The sequence below is a fragment of the Aulonocara sp. 'chitande type north' Nkhata Bay genome, linkage group LG23, assembly GCF_057382095.1.
Source record: "Aulonocara sp. 'chitande type north' Nkhata Bay isolate Kocher_YH1m ecotype deep benthic linkage group LG23, A_spYH_male_GT1.1, whole genome shotgun sequence".
NCBI lineage: Eukaryota > Metazoa > Chordata > Actinopteri > Cichliformes > Cichlidae > Aulonocara > Aulonocara sp. 'chitande type north' Nkhata Bay.
The window spans coordinates 44764782-44785897 of record NC_141365.1 but is presented as its reverse complement, the minus strand read 5'-3'; the positions used below and the strand labels follow the sequence as shown (position 1 = coordinate 44785897).

Sequence of the window (21116 nt, the reverse complement as noted above, 5' to 3'; positions counted from 1 at the left end):
TCATTTTCATTCCAACAAGTCATCTTCTGACCTGGACTAACAACACTGGTCTCTATGTGCAGCTGGCTGTGAGACCAGTGCTCAGGGAGCGTCTACAAAGTGCAACACTGAAAGAACATCACACACTCATTTGCTTCCAGCACTTTCACACAAACATCTACTGTCATCATTGTCACCAAACTCTGTGGATCCTTTATTGCAAATTCAAATGGGATCAAATGGTCAGACAAAAGAGGGTTATGAGGAAATATGATGAAATGTTGTGTATTAGCAGCAACTTATTGAATCATTTTCCTCAGAAACCAAACAAAATGATTGACAAACATGTTTTTACAAACTCAGTGTTGGACTTGGATCAGCAGGATAAGCTGATGTTTAAAGGCATTTGAGTCTCGCTGTATGAGAGTCCAGTTCTTACTCAATATTAATCAAAGCTCTGTAACTTTGCTTCACTTCAGCAGCATCAGCTCATGTTCACATGTTGATTCATGGTTTTCATGGTTGATTCACCTCATTTTTTAAAAAATGACCTCTGACAGGAAAGTCTCATTTCTGCTGCTCAACACTGAAGAAATGTAAACTTTCAAAACGATGACAAATTGGAAAACACAGAGCTGTGTCTCTTTTTTTTTGTGTGTCCCGTTTGGATCTTTAGCCATCAGAATTGTTGTCTTAACGCCAAGAAAGATGCCAAGCGGATTTATTTTACCAAGTGGATCATCATGGCCTTTCCATATTGGTCCATTTGATTGACCTTTATTATAATTATGAATTTATTTTATTTTCGGTTGCTACAAACGGGACAGACATGACTGGGGGATAGGACAGGGAGAGAGAATGAAAGAAAGAGAGGGAGAGAAAGAAAACCAAAGGGGAGAAGAGACGGTGAGAAGGGGGGGGAAGAAAAAAAAAAGTAGGTAACAGTAGATACTAAATAATAAACGATATTGTGCAGCACGCAAGATAGACAGCGCACAATGTGCTTAGAGGAAGCAGCCATAAAGGTGTAGTCCGCGTCTGTGAACACCCGTGTGTACACCTGTGTGCACACCTGTGTGGATCAGCATGCTTGTATTCCAAAGGTTTCTCCATGTAACGATCTGCTAGGGAGTGTGGGGAGCCATAGCCCCGTCCCCCAGGGTATGAAGCAGGTATGGAGGAGATCCAGGCCCCAGATATCCAGAGGCCCCAGAGTACAAGGACCCGAGGAGGACCACCAAAAGGGGGGGAATCGCCAATCGGCCACCAGGAGTGAGCCGGTACATACATGAGCGCCCAGCCCCAGACGACAAGGACCACCAACACACCAACGTCTGAGGGCATCAGCCACCGGCAGGGAGTGTGGTGAGGGGAGATAGGCCTCCGTACTTTGGAGGGCCTGAGATGTACCCAGAGAGGTTGAGTCTAAGACCCAACCTGACACATAGACACAGACGAACAGGCGCACGCGGACACCAACGTGCATTCCCACCCCATATGCACAACCAAATACTCGGCACTCACCCAACGTGTAGACAGACACAAATAGAAACTGCACAGACCGTCGCACTCCCCAAACATACTCTATATCCCAAGTCCAGGTACCCCCGCCGTCAGAGGGGCAAGCCGCACCTAAACCCAGGAGATGTAACCCTTCTCTCTGGGGCGGAGGCAAGCGGACCACCTCTTTGATTAGAGCTGTGTCTCTAGTCAAAGCAGAGATGGAACGATGCCACTTTTTATGTCCGATATCGATATGAATCCAATATAGTCGATTTTATAATCAAACGTTTTTTTAATATCTTGCTGCATTTTGTATAAGTTCATACTCAAGTTTAAAAAATCTAAACACTAAAGCTGTTCAGTTATACCTGTCTGCAAAAACACACTGCAGCCAAAACATTAGACAATACTGATCTTTGTATTTTGATGCGGACGTCAAAAACTCTTTGGTTGTGAATAAAAGAAGTGCAACATCAGCACAAAATAATGTTTCTATTGAACAACTAACACAAACAGGTTGTAGAATGGAGCCTTTTATACTCACAGCTGAACAGAAACAACATCCAGAGTGGAAAACAGTGCAAACAACTGCAAACAGGCTTCATGACACTCATGTTTGATCAGGATGGATGTCAGTGTGAGCTGTTTCTATCACATTTAACCTCACAATCAATTTGGTCTCATTTCTATACAAAACTTAACACAAGTATGAAAAAAGTGTTTTTGATTGTTTTGTTTTTTGAACCATGAAACTGTTTAACAACACAGTTTGTTTCAAAGTCAAACTTGAGTCTGTCCATCGTTCGGTCAGACTGAGCAATGACAGCACACAGACGTAGACAACAGCTCTCTGAAACACCAAACTCAGGTCCTGTTGATGCTGATATACAGTGACACAGTTACATGGGTGATTCATCCTTTTAACTTTATCTTTAAACAGCTGCAGCTGTCACTGACAGCGCATGTGGTACTTTAACCTTTGGACTGTTTTCATCAGTTAATTATGGAGTTACTACAAAGAGTGAAACTATAGGATGATCTGTCTGCTGTCACTGGGTGGTGCTGAGGTCTGAATCTGAGGACGGCTCCTGTAGTCACAACAAGAACACAATCATCACAAACTGAAATATAAATATGATGGAGTAGAGCTTGAATTAGCTCCAGAATTTAAATATCTTGGGGTCATTCTAGACCCAACATTATCCTTCAAGAGTCACATAAATAAAGTGTCCCAGGTACTTAAATTTAATAATCGAAATTTTAATCATATACGTAATAATTTAAATATGAATGTTGCAAAAACTTATTTTTACTCAATGATCATCTCTCATATGGACTATTGTTTGACGTCCTGGTCACTTGCTTGTCCAACAACACTTAAAACTATTGAAAACATTTATAAAAGAAGTTTAAAACTACTTGACAAAAAACCGACTTCCCACCACCACTGTCATGTGTTAAAAAACATAAATTACTGAACTTCAATAACTAGGTGAAACTTAAAAGAGTGAGTTTAATATATAAAGTCTTACACTCCCTTGCTCCACCACCATTAAAGCAGTTCATTAGGCATAAAGAAAGCTCAGACAGGACCACTCGAGCTACAATCCGAGGAGACTTGTTTATACCCCACAGACGGACAGCATTTGGGCAGAACGTCCTCTCTGTCCAGGGAGGCCATCTGTGGAACAGTCTTCCTCAACCCATTAGAGAATGCTCTACACTCAGTTTGTTTAAGGCAAAGGTTAAAAACTGGTTATGGACAAATCAAGTGTGCGATCATGTATGAATTGTACAGTTTTAATGTTTTATTTGGGAACAGAATGGTGTGTGTGTGTAAGTTTGGTGACGGAGTTTTTATTATGAATGAATGATGAATTTTTATGAATTATTATGTCTATTTTTTATGCTTAAGGACAACAGATGGAAATTAGTCCTTGGCTATAATCTGGTATGTTTACATTCATGTAATTTTTTTTTTTTACATTTATGTTCATTAACATGCACTGTCCTAAATAAATAAATAAATAAATAAATAAATAAATAAAGTTTATCTCTCAAATCTGAAATAAAGCTGATCCTTCTGTCCTCACACACTCGGGAGTGTTCTTCTCTTCTCTTACATTTTTTCAGTCCCACAGTTCTGCTGACAGCTGACATATGAGCTGTTTATTTAAAAAAGCCTTATATACGAACAGATGTTCCTATATCATGTTCACCTTTGAGTTGTTGGAGCTTTATAAATGGACATCTGCAAAGATGTGATGATGGAGCAGGTTTCAGTGCTGCTGCATCCTGGTCACAACATACGGAGGTGGTATCAGCACTGGTATCAGCACTGGTATCAGCACTGGTATCAGCACTGGTATTGAAGAAGAAATATTAATGCTTCAAACTATTTGTCTTAAAGGATGGAAGCTGTACAGAGTTCTGCACATGTGTCTTTGTGAACATACCTCATTAACAATATTTCAGACAGTTTTTAACCTGAATATTTGCAACAAACTCAGTATAAAAAATACAGTCAGTGCTAAAAAATTAATCAGTCGAAAAATTAAAATTTTAACTTAAGCTGCCAAGAGGAAGTCGTTGGTTTCAGTAAATATCAGGCTTTGCTATTTGATCGGTTTTTACAGATTAATGAGGAGTTACTGAAGTGCCAGGTTTTTAAAGTAGGTGTTACTGTCTTTACACATGTGGAGACTGAAAACATGGTGCTGTTTAATAAGATATTTAATATTCAGGAGCTGCAGCAGGGTGCAGCCTGTTGCCTTTACAGTATAATACTTGTAATAAAAGTACAGTAACGGTAATTAGTGACTGAGCAGCCCGGGGCGTTTCTCTTGATTTCTTTAGTCAGGGTAAATTCATTCACCTGCACGGGTTAGCTAAACAAACCCTGACGGCCGAGTGCTCATCTTAGCTAGCTCTCAGGACCGAGCAAAGGACGGTAGTTACGGAGTAGCTTACAAACACGTTTAACTTACCGAAAAAGTGCAGCGGGGCCTCGGGTCCTTCTGTCGGGTAGTCCAGTTTACTGAAGAACACCTCAGGCTGTCAGGTTAAAACACTCGGTCGTGTCTTCGTAGCGTAAACGCTGGCCATCCTCTCAGAGCCTACCTCTATCTGCTATTCCCGAACAGAGATACGCAAGTTTCTCCGTGACTGCAGCTGCCAGTCAATTCAATTCAATTCAATTCAATTTTATTTATATAGCGCCAAATCACAACAAAAGTCGCCTCAAGGCGCTTCATAGATACAGAGAAAAACCCAACAATCATATGACCCCCTATGAGCAAGCACTTTGGCGACAGTGGGAAGGAAAAACTCCCTTTTAACAGGAAGAAACCTCCGGCAGAACCAGGCTCAGGGAGGGGCGGGGCCATCTGCTGCGACCGGTTGGGGTGAGAGAACGAAGACAGGATAAAAGACATGCTGTGGAAGAGAGACGGAGGTTAATAACAGATATGATTCAATGCAGAGAGGTCTGTTAACACATAGTGAGTGAGAAAGGTGACTGGAAAGGAAAAACTCAATGCATCATGGGAATCCCCCGGCAGCCTACATCTATTGCAGCATAACTAAGGGAGGATTCAGGGTCACCTGGTCCAGCCCTAACTATATGCTTTAGCAAAAAGGAAAGTTTGAAGCCTAATCTTAAAAGTAGAGATAGTGTCTGTCTCCCGAATCCAAACTGGAAGCTGGTTCCACAGAAGAGGGGCCTGAAAACTGAAGGCTCTCCCTCCCATTCTACTTTTAAATACTCTAGGAACAACAAGTAGGCCTGCAGAGCGAGAGCGAAGTGCTCTAATAGGGTGATATGGTACTACAAGGTCATTAAGATAAGATGGGGCCTGATTATTTAAGACCTTGTATGTGAGGAGCAGGATTTTGAATTCAATTCTGGATTTAACAGGAAGCCAATGAAGGGAAGCCAAAACAGGAGAAATCTGCTCTCTCTTTCTAGTCCCTGTCAGGACTCTTGCTGCAGCATTTTGGATCAGCTGAAGGCTTTTCAGCGAGTTTTTTGGACATCCTGATAATAATGAATTACAGTCGTCCAGCCTGGAAGTAATAAATGCATGAACTAGTTTTTCAGCATCACTCTGAGTCAAAGCTGCTATGATGACGTTACACCCCATTTTAACATCACCGCTGTCGGAATTAGAATCAAACTTGGACATAAATCAGCGTGATGAGAACTATACCTCCAAAGGTCGGGTAGGCCAGAAGTAAACGGCTATGAAATGGGACGGTCTAGCCTTCAGATTAGCATCACCGCTGTCTCGATGGAGTTTAATAAACTCCTTGCTATCTAAAATATAACAGGACACTGGAGTAAACTCTCGACCATCTCACACTTCTGCTTAATCAGTTTTCTGTTTGACGTTTATTCAGCTGTGTGAAAACCACCCGGGGGATTAATAAAGTGGCTTGCAAAAGTATTCGGTCCCCTTGAACTTTTCCCCATTTTGTCACATTACAGCCACAAACACGAATCATTTTTTATTGGACTTCCAGGTGAAAGACCAACACAAAGTGGTGCACACGTGAGAAGTGGAACGAAAATCATACATGATTCCAAACATTTTGTACAAATAAATAACTGCAAAGTGGGGTGTGTGTAATTATTCAGCCCCTGAGTCAATACTTTGTAGAACCACCTTTTGCTGCAATTACAGCTGCCAGTCTTTTAGGGTCTGTCTCTACCAGCTTTGCACATCTACAGACTGAAATCTTTGCCCATTCTTCTTTGCAAAACAGCTCCAGCTCAGTCAGATTAGATGGGCAGCGTTTGTGAACAGCAGTTTTCAGATCTTGCCACAGACTCCTGATTGGATTTAGATCTGGACTTTGACTGGGCCGTTCTAACACATGGATATGTTTTGTTTTAAACCACTCCATTGTTGCCCTGGCTTTATGTTTAGGGTCGTTGTCCTGCTGGAAGGGGAACCTCCGCCCCAGTCTCAAGTCTTTTGCAGACTCCAAGAGGGTTTCTTCCAAGATTGCCCTGTATTTGGCTCCATCCATCTTCCCATCAACTCTGACCAGCTTCCCTGTCCCTGCTGAAGAGAAGCACCCCCAGAGCATGATGCTGCCACCACCATATTTGACAGTGGGGATGGTGTGTTCAGAGTGATGTGCACTGTTAGTTTTCCACACAGAGCATTTTGAACAAAAAGTTCCATTTTGGTCTCATCTGACCAGAGCAGCTTCTTCCACATGTTTGCTGTGTCCCCCACATGGCTTGTGGCAAACTGCAAACGGCACTTCTTATGGTTTTCTGTTAACAATGGCTTTCTTCTTGCCACTCTTCCATAAAGGCCAACTTTGTGCAGTGCACGACTAATAGTTGTCCTATGGACAGATTCCCCCACCTGAGCTGTAGATCTCTGCAGCTCATCCAGAGTCACCATGGGCCTCTTGGCTGCATTTCTGATCAGCGCTCTCCTTGTTCGGCCTGTGAGTTTAGGTGGACAGCCTTGTCTTGGTAGGTTTACAGTTGTTCCATACTTCTTCCATTTCTGAATGATGGCTTGAACAGTAGTGATGTGACGTTCTGTATCGAGGCTTCGAAGCGTGTGTCGAGTAATGGAGGGGGCGTTTCCGCGAAGCGCGTATCGAGGCTTGCTTCATTTATGGGAGGAGCTGAAAATGATGACGTCCGAAGCCTCGCTGTCCGGCTGTACCACGTGACTGGTTCAGGAAGCGGTTCAAACTTTGCCGCGAGCTATGACAGCGATATAAACCCCTCAGACCCCATTCAAAATGTGGGCGTTTGATGGAGAGTTGCGGTTAGTGAGAGTTAGAGACAGTTTGGAAAAAAAAGAAATCGCCTACGACCTGCCACAGTGGAGAAACTGTTGTTTTTAAATAAAAACCAATGATGTGTCCCCTAAACACTAATCACTAGGGGTGCAACGATATTCGTATCGATATTGAACCGTTCGATACAGTGCTTTCGGTTCGGTACGCATATGTATCGAACAATACAAAATTTGTAATTTATTTTATCAACTTTCCTTCTGACGATGCTGTCTGTGTTGAGCGCTCAGTGAATCTGCGTTCGACTACTCCGCCTAGGCTGTACTGTCCAGCGCAGATCCACTGAGCGCTCAACACAGCATCGTCAGAAGGAAGAGCGCAGGGCAAGCTAGCGAGACAGAAGTTAAGCACTCCTTGCAACTTGGACCTCGCCCACCCTCATTCAGATCTGGCATTTGGAATTATTTTGGTTTTCATGTGACGTATGACCCTGAAGGTAAGCGAGTCATGGACTAAAGTAAAACAGTATGTTGGATGTGCCATGCAATGCTCAATTACATGGGTGGGAGCTAGTGTGTTAGCGCAGTTAGCTCGTTAATGTGTTGGCCGTCTAGCCCCATGCATGGAGCGATCGGCGGTAGCTCGTTAACGGAGATTTGCCGTGTTGTGGCGTTAAGGTCATTTCAACAAGATTAACCTGAAAGCACTAGTGGGAACACAACGAATATGACTGCACATTTACACCGACATTATCCTAGTGCAAAGACAAAGATGAGTGATTCCTCAATCAGATACAGGGCTCGCAATATCGCTAGCCCGACGTCCCGGGGCTAGCGATTTTTTTCAGTCGGGCTATTGTAGGAAGGAAAAATATATGTCAATGCTTTTGCATTCTTTCGGAAATGTAGCTGGGTAATTATGTCATTGGCATCGGTGAGCCACTGTCAATATGTGACATATTGAAATCGCGTTTGAATTTGCGCTTGTTTTTTTGCTTTCACTTTGCAATCGTGCGAACTGTGTATAGAGAGCAACAGCACTGATCTGTGAGTGATGATAATTTGTGCACCAATTCCTCTGACATTGTCTTATTAATCGTTAGCTTACTATGCAAACATGACAAGTGAAATCTCCCGCAGCTTAAACATGTGAGAAGTTGATCGCGCAGAGAATCGCTGAGCTTATGTGAGTGAGTGTGTAAAAGCAGCAGAATATATATTTTAGTTCTGCTGAGCCAAATAAGACAGGTCAGGGTGAAGAAGTGACAGCCAAAGAAAAGCTTACCACAAAACGGAGAAGTTATGACAAATCAGACTATAAGGCAAAAAGAAAGTGCAGCTTTATGGTTTCATGGACAAAAGAATTTCTGTGGCTGCAATATGACGAGCTAAATAACCAGGGGTGCACATAAGTGGTGCGCATTCGCTGTCAAAATAAAAAACACGCACAAGGGTTAGGGTTAAATTTAAAAACTGTACTTTTGAGTTAAAATATATATTTATAATTTTAATAAATGACAAATTAAAAAAGCATGAACATTTTTTTTGTATCGAAAAAATATCGAACCGTGACACCAAAGTATCGAACCGAACCGAATCGTGAATTTTGTGTATCGTTGCACCCCTACTAATCACTGTCCTTGCCTCAATGTTACAAAAGCACAACCACTGTCTGAAGGAAATTGCCGTCCCGGGTTTCCTCCGTGGCGTGAGCGATAAGCAGAGTTTTGTCCTTTCCTTCTAAGATTCCTAATTATTTAAAGTAACACTCAGGTATGCCGTTCAGCTGGGTTAGTTACAGCGCCGGGAGCAGCTTGGGAGAACAAGGAAACACAGACTGCTTCAGGTTGCCTTCCCAAATCAACTCAAAGGTTTATTTGATACACAGCAGTTTATATAGATGAAAAAAAAAGGTTCGTGTGTCAGCTTTCCCAGTTCAAACCGGTACAGACCAAATAAGGAAACGTCTTCCTGCCTTGTGAGCAAAGAAGTATCCTGTGTGTAGTTTATCAGCTCAGCTACAATTTATGATCATCCCAGCAAAATACACTCCTAGACATAGAATACAGAGTTCTTTCATCAGTGAATTCTGAAACAAACCACCTAGCCTTTAACGAGCCTTTTCCAGGAGATAAAGAAAAAGGGAGGATGGGAGTAAGGAAGTGGTCTCATCTCTGTGGTATTTTCGACCTTGGGGTACCAGCTTGTGAGTCCTACACATTAATTCTTGGGTCACAGAGAAAGAGAAAAACAACTAGTAGATCGGCCTTATTGAGTAACAGTTTTCCTGTATAAAACAATATCCTGTAAATGCTTACCGTGGTATCAAAATATCATAACACTGTCCACACCTCACCTCACAGTATATGATCATTTCCATTTTAGGCATTTCCAAATAATCATTTTCCATACTGCCAGCATAAATATACACAGTATACTGCCATCACTACAATATAGATGTTTTACACACTCCTTTTGTTGTTGACATTCACAGGCTGTGTGCAAAATGCCACACTCTTCAAATTCATGCCAACTAATATTTTTACGTCCAGTAGGTGTCCTGCTAGAGCAAATGAAGCTTCAAGAAGCTTCGCGTTGGGGTGAACCAATTGGATGAAAAGCTTCAGTGCTTCATGAGGCTTCATCTGCCCATCACTATTGAACAGTGCTCCGTGGGATGTTCAAGGCTTGGGAAATCTTTTTGTAGCCTAAGCCTGCTTTAAATTTCTCAATAACTTTATCCCTGACCTGTCTGCTGTGTTCTTTGGACTTCATGGTGTTGTTGCTCTCAATATTCTCTTAGACAACCTCTGAGGCCGTCGCAGAGCAGCTGTATTTGTACTGACATTAGATTACACACAGGTGCACTCTATTTAGTCATTAGCACTCATCAGGCAACGTCTATGGGCAACTGACTGCACTCAGACCAAAGGGGGCTGAATAATTACACACACCCCACTTTGCAGTTATTTATTTGTAAAAAATGTTTGGAGTCATGTATGATTTTCATTCCACTTCTCATGTGTACACCAGTTTGTGTTGGTCTTTCACGTGGAATTCCAATAAAATTGATTCATGTTTGTGGCTGTAACGTGACAAAATGTGGGAAAGTTCAAGGGGACCGAATACTTTTGCCACTGTAAAGGTTTATTTTGTCTAATCTAATCTAATAACTTTAATCTCAGCCAAACTGATTTACTCGGGAACAAATAAAACACTGAAAAAAGTCAAACAATAACATTTTTAGGTTGTCTAAGTCACTTATATATTACGTTTAACCTGAGTAGCGAAAGACCGCGGTGATCTGAACATGATGTGCCGGGAGTTTGCTGTTCTCGGCGGCTCTACTGACCCTCGAGCTCTCGGCTAGCTATCGAGCTGGTGGGTAACAGACGTCTCAGAAACGTCGGAGCACTTTTGCAAATATGCGATATCTTGATAAACTGAGCAGATATTTAAAGTTTACACAGCTACATTCTCACCTGAAAATATGTTAAAAGTTTATTTTGTGACCCAGAAAGAGTAATAAGAGTAAAATTGAAAACTTAGTAGCGACCGCCATTGCCGGAAAGTGGAATTGGATGGGCCACGCTATGAATTCTGGGATATGGTGGGCCACGAAGGACACACCCGACCCATCCTTTAATTTTGGGGAAAAAGGAGGACGCATTGGTCGGCTGCATTCAGAGGAGTCTATGAATTTGGACAGCCTTCATCGTGTCGCTGTGACGTAATCGGTCTACAAATGCGTCCTCAGGAGGATGCAGCCCATGAATTTGGACACCCCCTATGTTTACTACTGCATAGACACATTGAATTTCCAACACAAGGAAACGACTTTTTGGATAATGTTTTCACCACCAAGAGAGGAGATTACAAAGCCCCCCACCCACTTTGGTGCCTCTGATCACATCACTGTTATGCTAATGCCAGCATACAGGCCCCTGGTCAAAGTCACTAAACCAGTTCGTAAGCAGGTACGTGTGTGGCCAGAAGGACCTGCAATACTGCTTTTCCACCACAGACTGGGAGATCCTTAAACAGGCCGCCACACAACACCACAGACCTGCAGGAATATACAGAAACTGTCATTGGCTACATCTCAAAAGGCATCGATGAGGTCATAGAGACCACTGTCCAGGCCAATCAGAAACCATGGCTCACAGGTGAGGTCTACAGGCTCCTGAGGGTGAGAAATGCAGCCTTGAAAGCTGGGGATGAGGTGAGCCTAACAACAGCAAGGGCAAACCTGTCACATGCATCAGAGAGGTGGAAATGCAGTGCTCCAGGAGGATTTTGCAAAGCTTCAGTGACAGCAGAGATACTCAGAGGCTGTGGCAAGGGATACAGACCATCACAGACTACAAGCCCACTCCTCAGACCGCTGTCGGGTCCACCACATTACCGTAAGAGCTAAGTGAAATTTTCTCTTGCTTTGAGACACAGAACGACACCCCAGCACAGAAGACTCCACCCCCCAACGATCGGGTGGTGACACTATCAACATGCTTGTCAGGACCTGCTGCCATCAGGGAGGAGACTGAAGAGCCTCCGGGCCAGAACCAGGAGACTGAGAGACAGCTTCATCCAGGTTGTCAGGATGCTGAATTCACTCCCTGCTCTCACACACCAACTCCAGACCTGCATTCATCTTTTCCCTCTGAACCCCCCAAACATACAAACCCTGAGCCACCACCATTGCCCTTTCACTGACTGCCCTACTCCACCATTTGACCCTCTCATAAGAGGTGAAACATCTTCAAGGAAACTTAAAGAAGACGCTTTTCTTTCCAAGCTCCTTAGACTACGGTGACCTGGATGTCTGAGAACCTCCACAGACTGATTTTACAAGAACAACTTGTGTCAAAAAATCCCTAGCAGTGCCTCTCTGTCACATACACAAATCACTAGAGTTACAAATTTAATAACTTAAAAAACCTCAGAAAAACAGAACTGAGCAAAACAAACAAACACACAAACAAACAAACAAACAAACAAACAAACAAACAAACCAGAGACCTGGGGCCCGTTCTTCGTACGTCGCTTACTACATCCAAGATCAAATGACACATCCAAGACCAAATCATCGCGCTAACGGTGAGCTCGCTAATCCGGTTCTCCGAACACACCTGCTGTTGATGATTAGTACAGCTGGATGAAGTAATGTGAGATCACTGGGTGTCGTAAAAGGGGCTACACATCGATAGCAGAAACATTGATCGGCAACCCTCTGATTGGTCGGCGGAAATGTCGAAGGAGCGCGCTCGGTATTTTTCGGCAGCAGAGCAAGAACTCTTGAGTGAGGGATTTCAGGAGTTTCAGAGTTTAATCAGTTGTAGCCACAGCTGCCCTGGGGCAGACTGACAGAAGCCAGGCTGCCATATCGCGCCATCGGCCCCTCTGGCCAACACCAGTAGGCGGTAGGGTAGATTTATTATATTACACTATATTATCCAATATTATATTACATTATATTATATTATATTACATTATATCCCCTTTCACATTAGAGCCACAACAGGACCCACTAGAACATGGGAACAAGTAAAAGTGAAATATAAGAATATTCTACAGAATGGTAATATTTATCACTTATATTGCTTTTCGTCTCTTGGAAAGAGACCCTGGAATAATCTGTTTGTTCATAACAGCAACCAAGAAAAGGGCAGAGCAAAAAAGACAGGTGGTGGTCCTGCACCCCCTCGTCAACAAGTTGGTTAAGTAAATAATACCCTCACGGGAATATCGATATCTCTCTATGAGCACACTGTCGCGCTGAGCTAAAGGATCCTGTCTGTCCCGCAATATACGCTGGATTCTGAGGACTCTCCTTATCAATCTTGCACCTTCCGCAATGGGTGGCTCGCGTATACGGACAGGACATGGCTGCGACAGACTTCCCAAATCCACCTTCGCTTTTATAGCCGTGGTCTCTCATCTTGATTACACAAAGTAATTTGCAATTACTACTCTGAAATATGAATTACATCTGTAATAATCACATACATGTAATAGAATGTTAATAGTACATTTCCCTTTTTTAGGAAATGACCTGTATGTATCTGTGTGAAATCAATAAACAAACAAAGGGTTGCCGATCAATGTTTCTACTATCGATGCGTAGCCCCTGTTAAGCCACCCAGTGATCTCACATTACTTCATTCAGCTATACTAATCGTCAACAACAGGTGTGTTCGGAGTACCGGAATAGCAAGCTCAAAGTTGGCGCGATGATTTGATCTTGGATGTAGTAAGCGAGGTACGAAGAACGGACCCCAGGTAAGAACATTGTTGAGGTTTAAATTTATAATCTTAAATACTTATATGCTGATTATATTGCTTTATAAGAAAGGCCCAAATCTGAGTACACTCTGTGCCGACAGGACTGACAGGAAATTACATGCTTTTGCAGGCGAAAAGTGAAACTAAGCAGAGTGTTTGGTCGAAACTTAAAGTGTGTGTGACGTCTATATAAATGACTAGGTTTGCTGTTTTGTGCTTCAGACCTGGGGTTGTGTGTTCAGGTCTCCATATCCGGATATGTAAAATAAAGATAATCTTTTAAAGTAAAAAGACCACTTTTGAGCCGTGTCTTTTTGGCCATAACGAATACCAAAAGAACCGGAATTTAATAACATTAAAACCAAACAATAAATGAGCAAAGTAGTGCATGATAAATATAGATGACAAATACAAAGTGCAATATAGAAACACTGGGTAAAAAGAAATGAACAATTAAAAAGGAGGATAAAAGATGTGAGCAGTAGTTAAACAGTAGAAATAAATATATAATAAACAAATAAAAATAGATAATAAATGAAAGCCAGGTCTGAAAGGTGAGTTTGGCTTTAAAAGCATGAAAACACACTGCTGTCTTCAGGAAGGCTGCTCAAGTAACTTTCTATGCTCGCTTTGAGGCTGCAGCTAAGGACTCCAACAATGCTAGTGCTAGCGGCGCTAACGGCTGCAGACAGGAAGATACTGCCAGCACCGGAAACGTGCTCGTCATCTCCGAGCATGAAGTAAGGAGAGCCTTCAAGAGAGTGAACACCAGGAAAGCAGCAGGACCAGACGGCATCCCAGGTCGTATCCTAAGAGACTGCGCATACCAGCTAGCTCCTGTGTTCACTGAGATATTCAACATCTCTTTATCTCAGTCGGTGATCCCCACATGCTTCAAAGAGTCCATCATTGTTCCTGTCCCGAAGAAACCCCACCCTGCTTCTCTCAATGACTATCGCCCTGTAGCCCTCACCTCAGTAGTGATGAAGTGTTTTGAACGCCTGGTCAGAGACTTCATCATTTCTTCACCACCAGACACACTGGACCCACTACAGTTCGCTTACCGTCCAAATCGTTCCACAGACGATGCCATCTCTCATCTCCTCCACACATCACTTACTCACTTGGACACTAGAAGGGGGAATTATGTTAAAATGTGTTCTGAGCCCCCTGCTGTACTCTCTGTACACATATGACTGTGTGGCCACCACCATCATCAAGTTTGCTGACGACACCGTCGTGGTGGGCCTGATCTCTGATAACAACGAGACGGCCTACCTGAAGGAGATTAGGAATCTGGAGAACTGGTGCCAGAGGAACAACCTCCTTCTAAACATCAGTAAGACAAAGGAGCTGATAGTGGACTTCAGCACTAAGCAGGAGAGGAACTACCAGACCCCCGTCATCAACGAGTGCCCAGTGGAGAGAGTGGACAACTTCAAATACCTCGGAGTTCACATCACGCAGGACCTGTCATGGTCCTGTCACATCAACACCATGGTGAAAAAGGCCCAACAGCGTCTCTACCACCTCAGACGCTCGAGAGACTTCCTTTTTTTTTTTTTTTTTGTCCCGTTTGGATCTTTAGCCATCAGAATTGTTGTCTTAAGGCCAAGAAAGATGCCAAGCGGATTTATTTTACCAAGTGGATCATCATGGGCTTGCCATATTGGTCCATTTGATTGACCTTTATTATAATTATGAATTTATTTTATTTTCAGTTGCTACAAACGGGACAGACATGACTGTGGGATAGGACAGGGGGAAAGAATGAAAGAAAGAGAGGGAGAGAAAAAAAGAAAACCAAAGGGGAGAAGAGACGGTGAGAAGGGGGGGAAGAGAGAAAAAAACAAACAAACAAAAAAAACAAAACTCCTGGGTCACCTGTATGGAGAAAAAAAAACAGAGGAGAAAGCAAACAACAAAGAGCAACATAATAAGAAAAAAAAAGCACCATCACAATAAACTAGCTAGCAGTAGATATCGATAGTTACTAAATAATAAACGATATTGTGCAGCACGCAAGATAGCCAGTGCACAGTGTGCTTTGAGGCAGCAGCCAAGAAAGCTGTAGTCCGCGTCTATGAATACCCATGTGTACACCTGTGTGCATACCTGTGTGGATCAGCATGCTTGCATTCCAAAGGTTTCTCCATGTAATGATCTGCTAGGGAGTGTGGGGAGCCACAGCCCTGTCCTCTATGGTATCAAGCAGGTATGGAGGAGATCAAAACTCCAGACATCCAGAGGCCCCCAGAACACAAGAGACCAAGGAAGACCCACAGAGGGGCAGCCGCGCCACTGTCCCAGTAAGAGCTAAGGAGAGTCCCAGATGAGGGCTCATTCAGCAGCCGCGGAGCAGAAGCCAGGGGGAGTTGCAGTGACGCGCCCGTGAGCTCCGCCGGCAGCCAGCTGTGCCTGAGTGACCGAGCCCCAGGCCGAGAGGCCGGGGGCACCCCACCTCCGAAGTGGCCCGAGCGAGCCGCCAAGGAGTGAGCCGGTGTGTACCCGGACGCCGCTTGAGAGACTTCCAACTGCCCTCCAAGGTGCTCAGGAACTTTTACTCGTGCACCATAGAGAGCATCCTGACGGGAAACATCTTAACCTGGTTCGGGAACAGCACCATGCAGGACAGACGAGCTCTACAGAGGGTTGTGCGGTCAGCTGAGCGCACCATCCGCTCCGAGCTCCCTGACCTGCACTCAATCTACAGCAGGCAGTGCTGGACCAAGGCCAGGAAGATGGTGAAGGACCTCAGCCATCCCAACAACAGACTGTTCTCTCTGTTGAGGTCAGGAAAGCGATTCCGCTCCCTGAAGACCAACACAGAGAGACTGAGGAGGAGCTTCTTCCCGCAGGCGATACGGTCTCTCAATCACAATCACACCACCACACAGTACTGACCCACACATATAGTTCTTACACACACACTGGACATTCTGGACATTGTTTTCACTTCATCACTTAAATCACTTTAAGCATATTTGCACTGCACAAGACATAATGTGGATTGCACAACACTGGACACTATATTCTTCATTTCAAGCTAATACTTGTACAGCTGCTGTTATTGTGTATATATTTATTTATATTTCTTCATACATTCTTATATAGTTCTATATTGTGTATTTTGTTGTACAGTTATTTTATTTTCAACTTTAATTTATGTATTTTATCTTATTCTTTCCCAGTTAAATTTACCCTTCATTCTAATTTGTGTTGTACAGTTATTTCATTTTTAACCTTAATTTATATTTTATTCCTTCCTAGTTAAATTTACCCTTTTTAATTTTTCATATTTATTTCCTTTCTTATTCATAGCCTTTTCCTTTTTTGTTTTCTTTAGGTCACGAGCAGTTGTCCAAGCATTTCACTACATATCGTACTGTGTATGACTGTGTACGTGACAAATAAAATTTGAATTTGAATTTGAATTTGAATTTGAAAGTCATCTACATGTGGGTTTAGTTCTGACTTTAGGGACAAGTAAAAAAATAAAATAAAATAAAAACATCTGTCCAGACAACCTGACAGTCAAAAATATAAACTCAGGAACTTAAAAGGAAAATTGTGCTGACTTTGAACGTCCGCATCAAGATAAACTTACAGATTTAAGAGTCAAAAAGTGTCAAAAAGTCTGTATCCTTACCTGAGAGTTTCAAGTTTACAGTCAGGACTCTTTAGTCCAACACACAGCAAATCCAATCCTGAATCCTGCAGTTTGTTCGAGCTCAGGTCCAGCTCTCTCAGATGATTGGATGGGGAGCTGAGAATTTCAGACAAAGCTTCAAAGCTTCTTTTTGAGAGTTTACAATCTCTCAGCCTGAGGAAGAATAACAATGGAGACATATTCTTTTATTCATCTAGCATTATTAAACATATTTGTTCATAGATTCACTTACAGCACTTTCTTGGATGCTTTGACCACTGGCAGCAGCTTCAAAAATGCCTTCTCTGAACGGGAGTATTTCTTCAGGTTGAACTCATCCAGATCTGATGACAGTAAGATGAAGACCAGAGCCGACCACTGAGCAGGAGACAGTTGATCTGTGGAGAGACGTCCTGAACTCAGGGACTGTTGGATCTCCTCCACTAGAGAACGATCATCCAGTTCATTCAGACAGTGGAACAGGTTGATGCTTTTCTCTGCAGACAGTTTCCCACTGAGCTTCTTCTTGATGTAGTGAACTGTTTCCTGATTGGTCTGTGAGCTACATCCTGTCTGTGTCAGCATGCATAGGCGATCCTGATTGGTCTGCAGTGAAAGACCCAGGAGGAAGCGGAGGAACAAGTCCAGGTGGCCATTTGGACTCTCTAAGGCTTTGTCCACAGCACTCTGGTAGAAGTCTTTTACAGTAAGTGTTTTCTGGAAGATTTTAAAGCGAGGAGATTGTTTCTTAAGCAGGTTGACTCCAGAGTTGATGAAGGTCAGATAGACATGAAGAGCAGCAAAGAACTCCTGAATGCTCAGATGGACGAAACAGTAAACAACGTTGTTGAACATGTGGCACTCATCAGCTTTAAAGATCTGTGTGAACACTCCTGAGTACACTGCGGCTGCTCTGATATCGATGCCACACTTTGTCAGGTCTGATTCATAGAAGATCAGGTTTCCTTTCTGCAGCTGATCAAAGGCCAGTTTTCCCAGAGACTCAATGATCTTCCTGCACGACTCTGTCTCAGCTCCTCCATCATACTTGATGTCCTTCGTTTGTAGGTGAAATAGCACAAGGCGTAGGTAGAGCTCTGTGAGAGTCTTAGGCAGATCTTTGCTCTCTTTGTTCTTCATGACAAACTCCAGAACTGTAGCAGTGATCCAGCAGAAGACTGGGATGTGGCACATGATGTGGAGGCTTCGTGATGTCTTGATGTGGGAGATGATGCTGCTGGCCTGCTCCTCATTTCTGAATCTCTTCCTGAAGTACTCCTCCTTCTGTGGGTCAGTGAACCCTCTGACTTCTGTCACCATGTCAACAATGTCACGAAGGATCTTATTGGCTGCTGCGGGTCGTGTGGTTATCCAGAGGCGAGCAGAGGGAAGCAGTTCCCCCCTAATGAGGTTTATCAGCAGCACATCCACTGAGGTGGACTTTCTAGGGTCAGTCAGGATTGCAGTTTTGTGGAAGTCCAGAGGAGGTCGGCACTCATCCAGACCATCAAAGATGAACACAACCTGGAAGTCTTCAAAGCTGCAGATTCCTGCTTCTTTGGTTTCAGTAAAGAAGTGATGAACAAGTTCCACCAAGCTGAACTTTTCCTCTTTCAGCAGATTCAGCTTTCTGAAAATGAATGGAAACATGAACTGGATGTCCTGGTTGGCTTTGTCTTCAGCCCAGTCCAGAGTGAACTTCTGTGTTAGGACTGTTTTCCCAATGCCAGCCACTCCCATTGTCAGCACTGTTCTGATTGGTTTATCTCTTCCAGGTGGGAGTTTAAAGATGTCTTCTTGTCTGATGGTTGTTTCTGGTCTGTCTGATTTCCTGGATGCTGTTTCAATCTGTCTGACCTCATGTTCATCATTGACCTCTGCAGTCCCTCCCCCTGTGATGTAGAGCTCTGTGTAGATCTGACTCAGGAGGGTCGGGTTTTCTGTTGTAGAAATCCCCTCGAGCACACACTGGAACTTCTTTTTCAATTTTGACTTGAGTTTGAGCTGACACTCAGTGAGAATCTCTGCATGAATAAACAGCAAATGACACAAATGAGAAAACTGCATTCTGGTTACTGTGGTTATGTGTTCAGTTCACTGGACTCTTGGTGTCATGATCCGGGTGAGTCTGAGTAACTTTCCACAGCATCAGCTCTCCTCCCCTGGGTGGAGCCCTCCTCACTCCTCCGTGCTCCTCACCTGTTGCCAATTACTCCGGCAGTATTTATGAGCAGCACTCACAATGAACCTTCTCCAGATTGTGTGCTTAGCACAGTCAGTTCTCTGCCTCACATTTTGTCTTGTGCTCCTCAGCTTGTTTCGCGTAACCCTCTTTTCCTGTTCCCTAGTCGGCACCTGGATACATCTTCCAACTCTTGCCATAAGTCACGCCTCAGGATTCTGGCCTGCCACTGCTGGGAAAACTCACTCTTGCAAACTGCCATCCTCAGCTGCCTGCCTCCCTGTGCACCCACATCTCACTCTGTACCCAGATTTAATTCATCTCCTCCTCCAGCTGATCTCCACCTGCAGCCACGTAACACCTCTTAGTTTTTAAATCTTGGACTCATTCACTACACTGTGGACCACTCTGATTATTATCTCCTTTGTTCCAGTGATCCTGGATAGTTTCTATTCGCCCGATTCTGCCCCTGTTGTTCCTTTGACCTGCCTCAGCTTATGTTCTGGCCTCAGCTCTGCACTTCTCATAATACCTCGCTTGCTGTTGAATTTAGCCGTGATTCAGCTTTCTCCGTCAAGAAATCTAGTAAAATACATTTCTGTTAAAAGTCACTCAGCCTCCGTTTTTTGGTTCTGTGCTTGACTCCATTCCTTTTCATGAGCCATTGAGCCCTGACACTTGGGTTATAACTGAGGGCAGGTTTTATAGAGACACATTCGATTTAATTATGTTTATTTATACAGCACCAAATCAATACTAGCAACATTTCACATATTACATAAACAACACTATGGAGCCAGTAATGAATAAATATGTAGAATAAATGAAAGAATTTCAAGTTGTTGTTTTTTTAAATTCCTCCAAATAACAACAACAGTCACCCCAATGTGCTTTATATTGTAAGGTAAAGAACCTACAATAATATAACAGAAAAAAACCCAACTATCTTTTTGGGTCCTGAAAACTGAAGGCTCTGCCTCCCATTCTACTTTTAAATACTCTGTGAACAACAAGTAGGCCTGCAGAGCGAAGTGCTCTAATAGGGTGATATGGTACTACAAGGTCATTAAGATAAGATGGGGCCTGATTATTTAAGACCTTGTATGTGAGGAGCAGGATTTTGAATTCAATTCTGGATTTAACAGGAAGCCAGTGAAGGGAAGCCAAAACAGGAGAAATCTGCTCTCTCCCAGAAAGCTGCAGAAGCTGAAATGGTGGATTTTAGTCAAATAAGGAGAACTGTGGCTTTCCTCCAACCTTTGACCAATCACCTTAGTGTCCTGTTTATCAACCATAATAAAAAGCATTTACTGTGTGGGCATTTTTTTGTTTGGGTCTCCAAACAGCAGAAAGAAATGGCAGCCATTTTTTTAAACTTTACCTTCAACTAGTAAATAGATTTAAGAAAAAGCACTTTGTGTCATGGTCCCTGTGCCCCGCTGGTCGATCCTCTATTGTGCAATATGTTTGTGGTTTGTTTGCTCTCTCTCACTCTCTTTCGCCGCGGCGACGCTCATTGCGGGCTCCCGCTGCTGGCCTGCACACCTGCTCATCACCGCACCGGCCGCTGATCCCAGCTGATAACTGCACTACTTAGATGGCGAGTCTGCACTAGTCTTCGCTGGATCGTTGAGCTATCAGTATCGTTTTTTTGGAACCCGATTCTGAGAGGAGTGATTGAGGAGGAACATTTGTACAGAAAGTGTGGAGCACCCTTCTCCCAACCCTGTTTCCCACGGACCCTGGCGACCCGGAC

At 43.4% G+C, this 21116-nt stretch overlaps 1 protein-coding gene across 2 annotated transcripts in view; it reads right to left on the bottom strand.

Moving 5' to 3' along the window:
- The window catches only part of LOC147302735 (protein NLRC3-like), a 330634-nt gene that overhangs the window by 169684 nt on the left and 139834 nt on the right, over window positions 1–21116 (bottom strand). Inside the window, exon 9 of one of the 2 annotated variants that reach the window (XM_086284378.1) lies at window positions 17179–17352. The exons of the other annotated variant lie outside the window; for it this stretch is intronic. Within the exon in view, the coding sequence (XP_086140504.1) occupies window positions 17179–17352 (174 nt within the window). The remainder of the gene's footprint in view (window positions 1–17178; window positions 17353–21116) is intronic. 2 annotated transcript variants of the gene reach the window in all.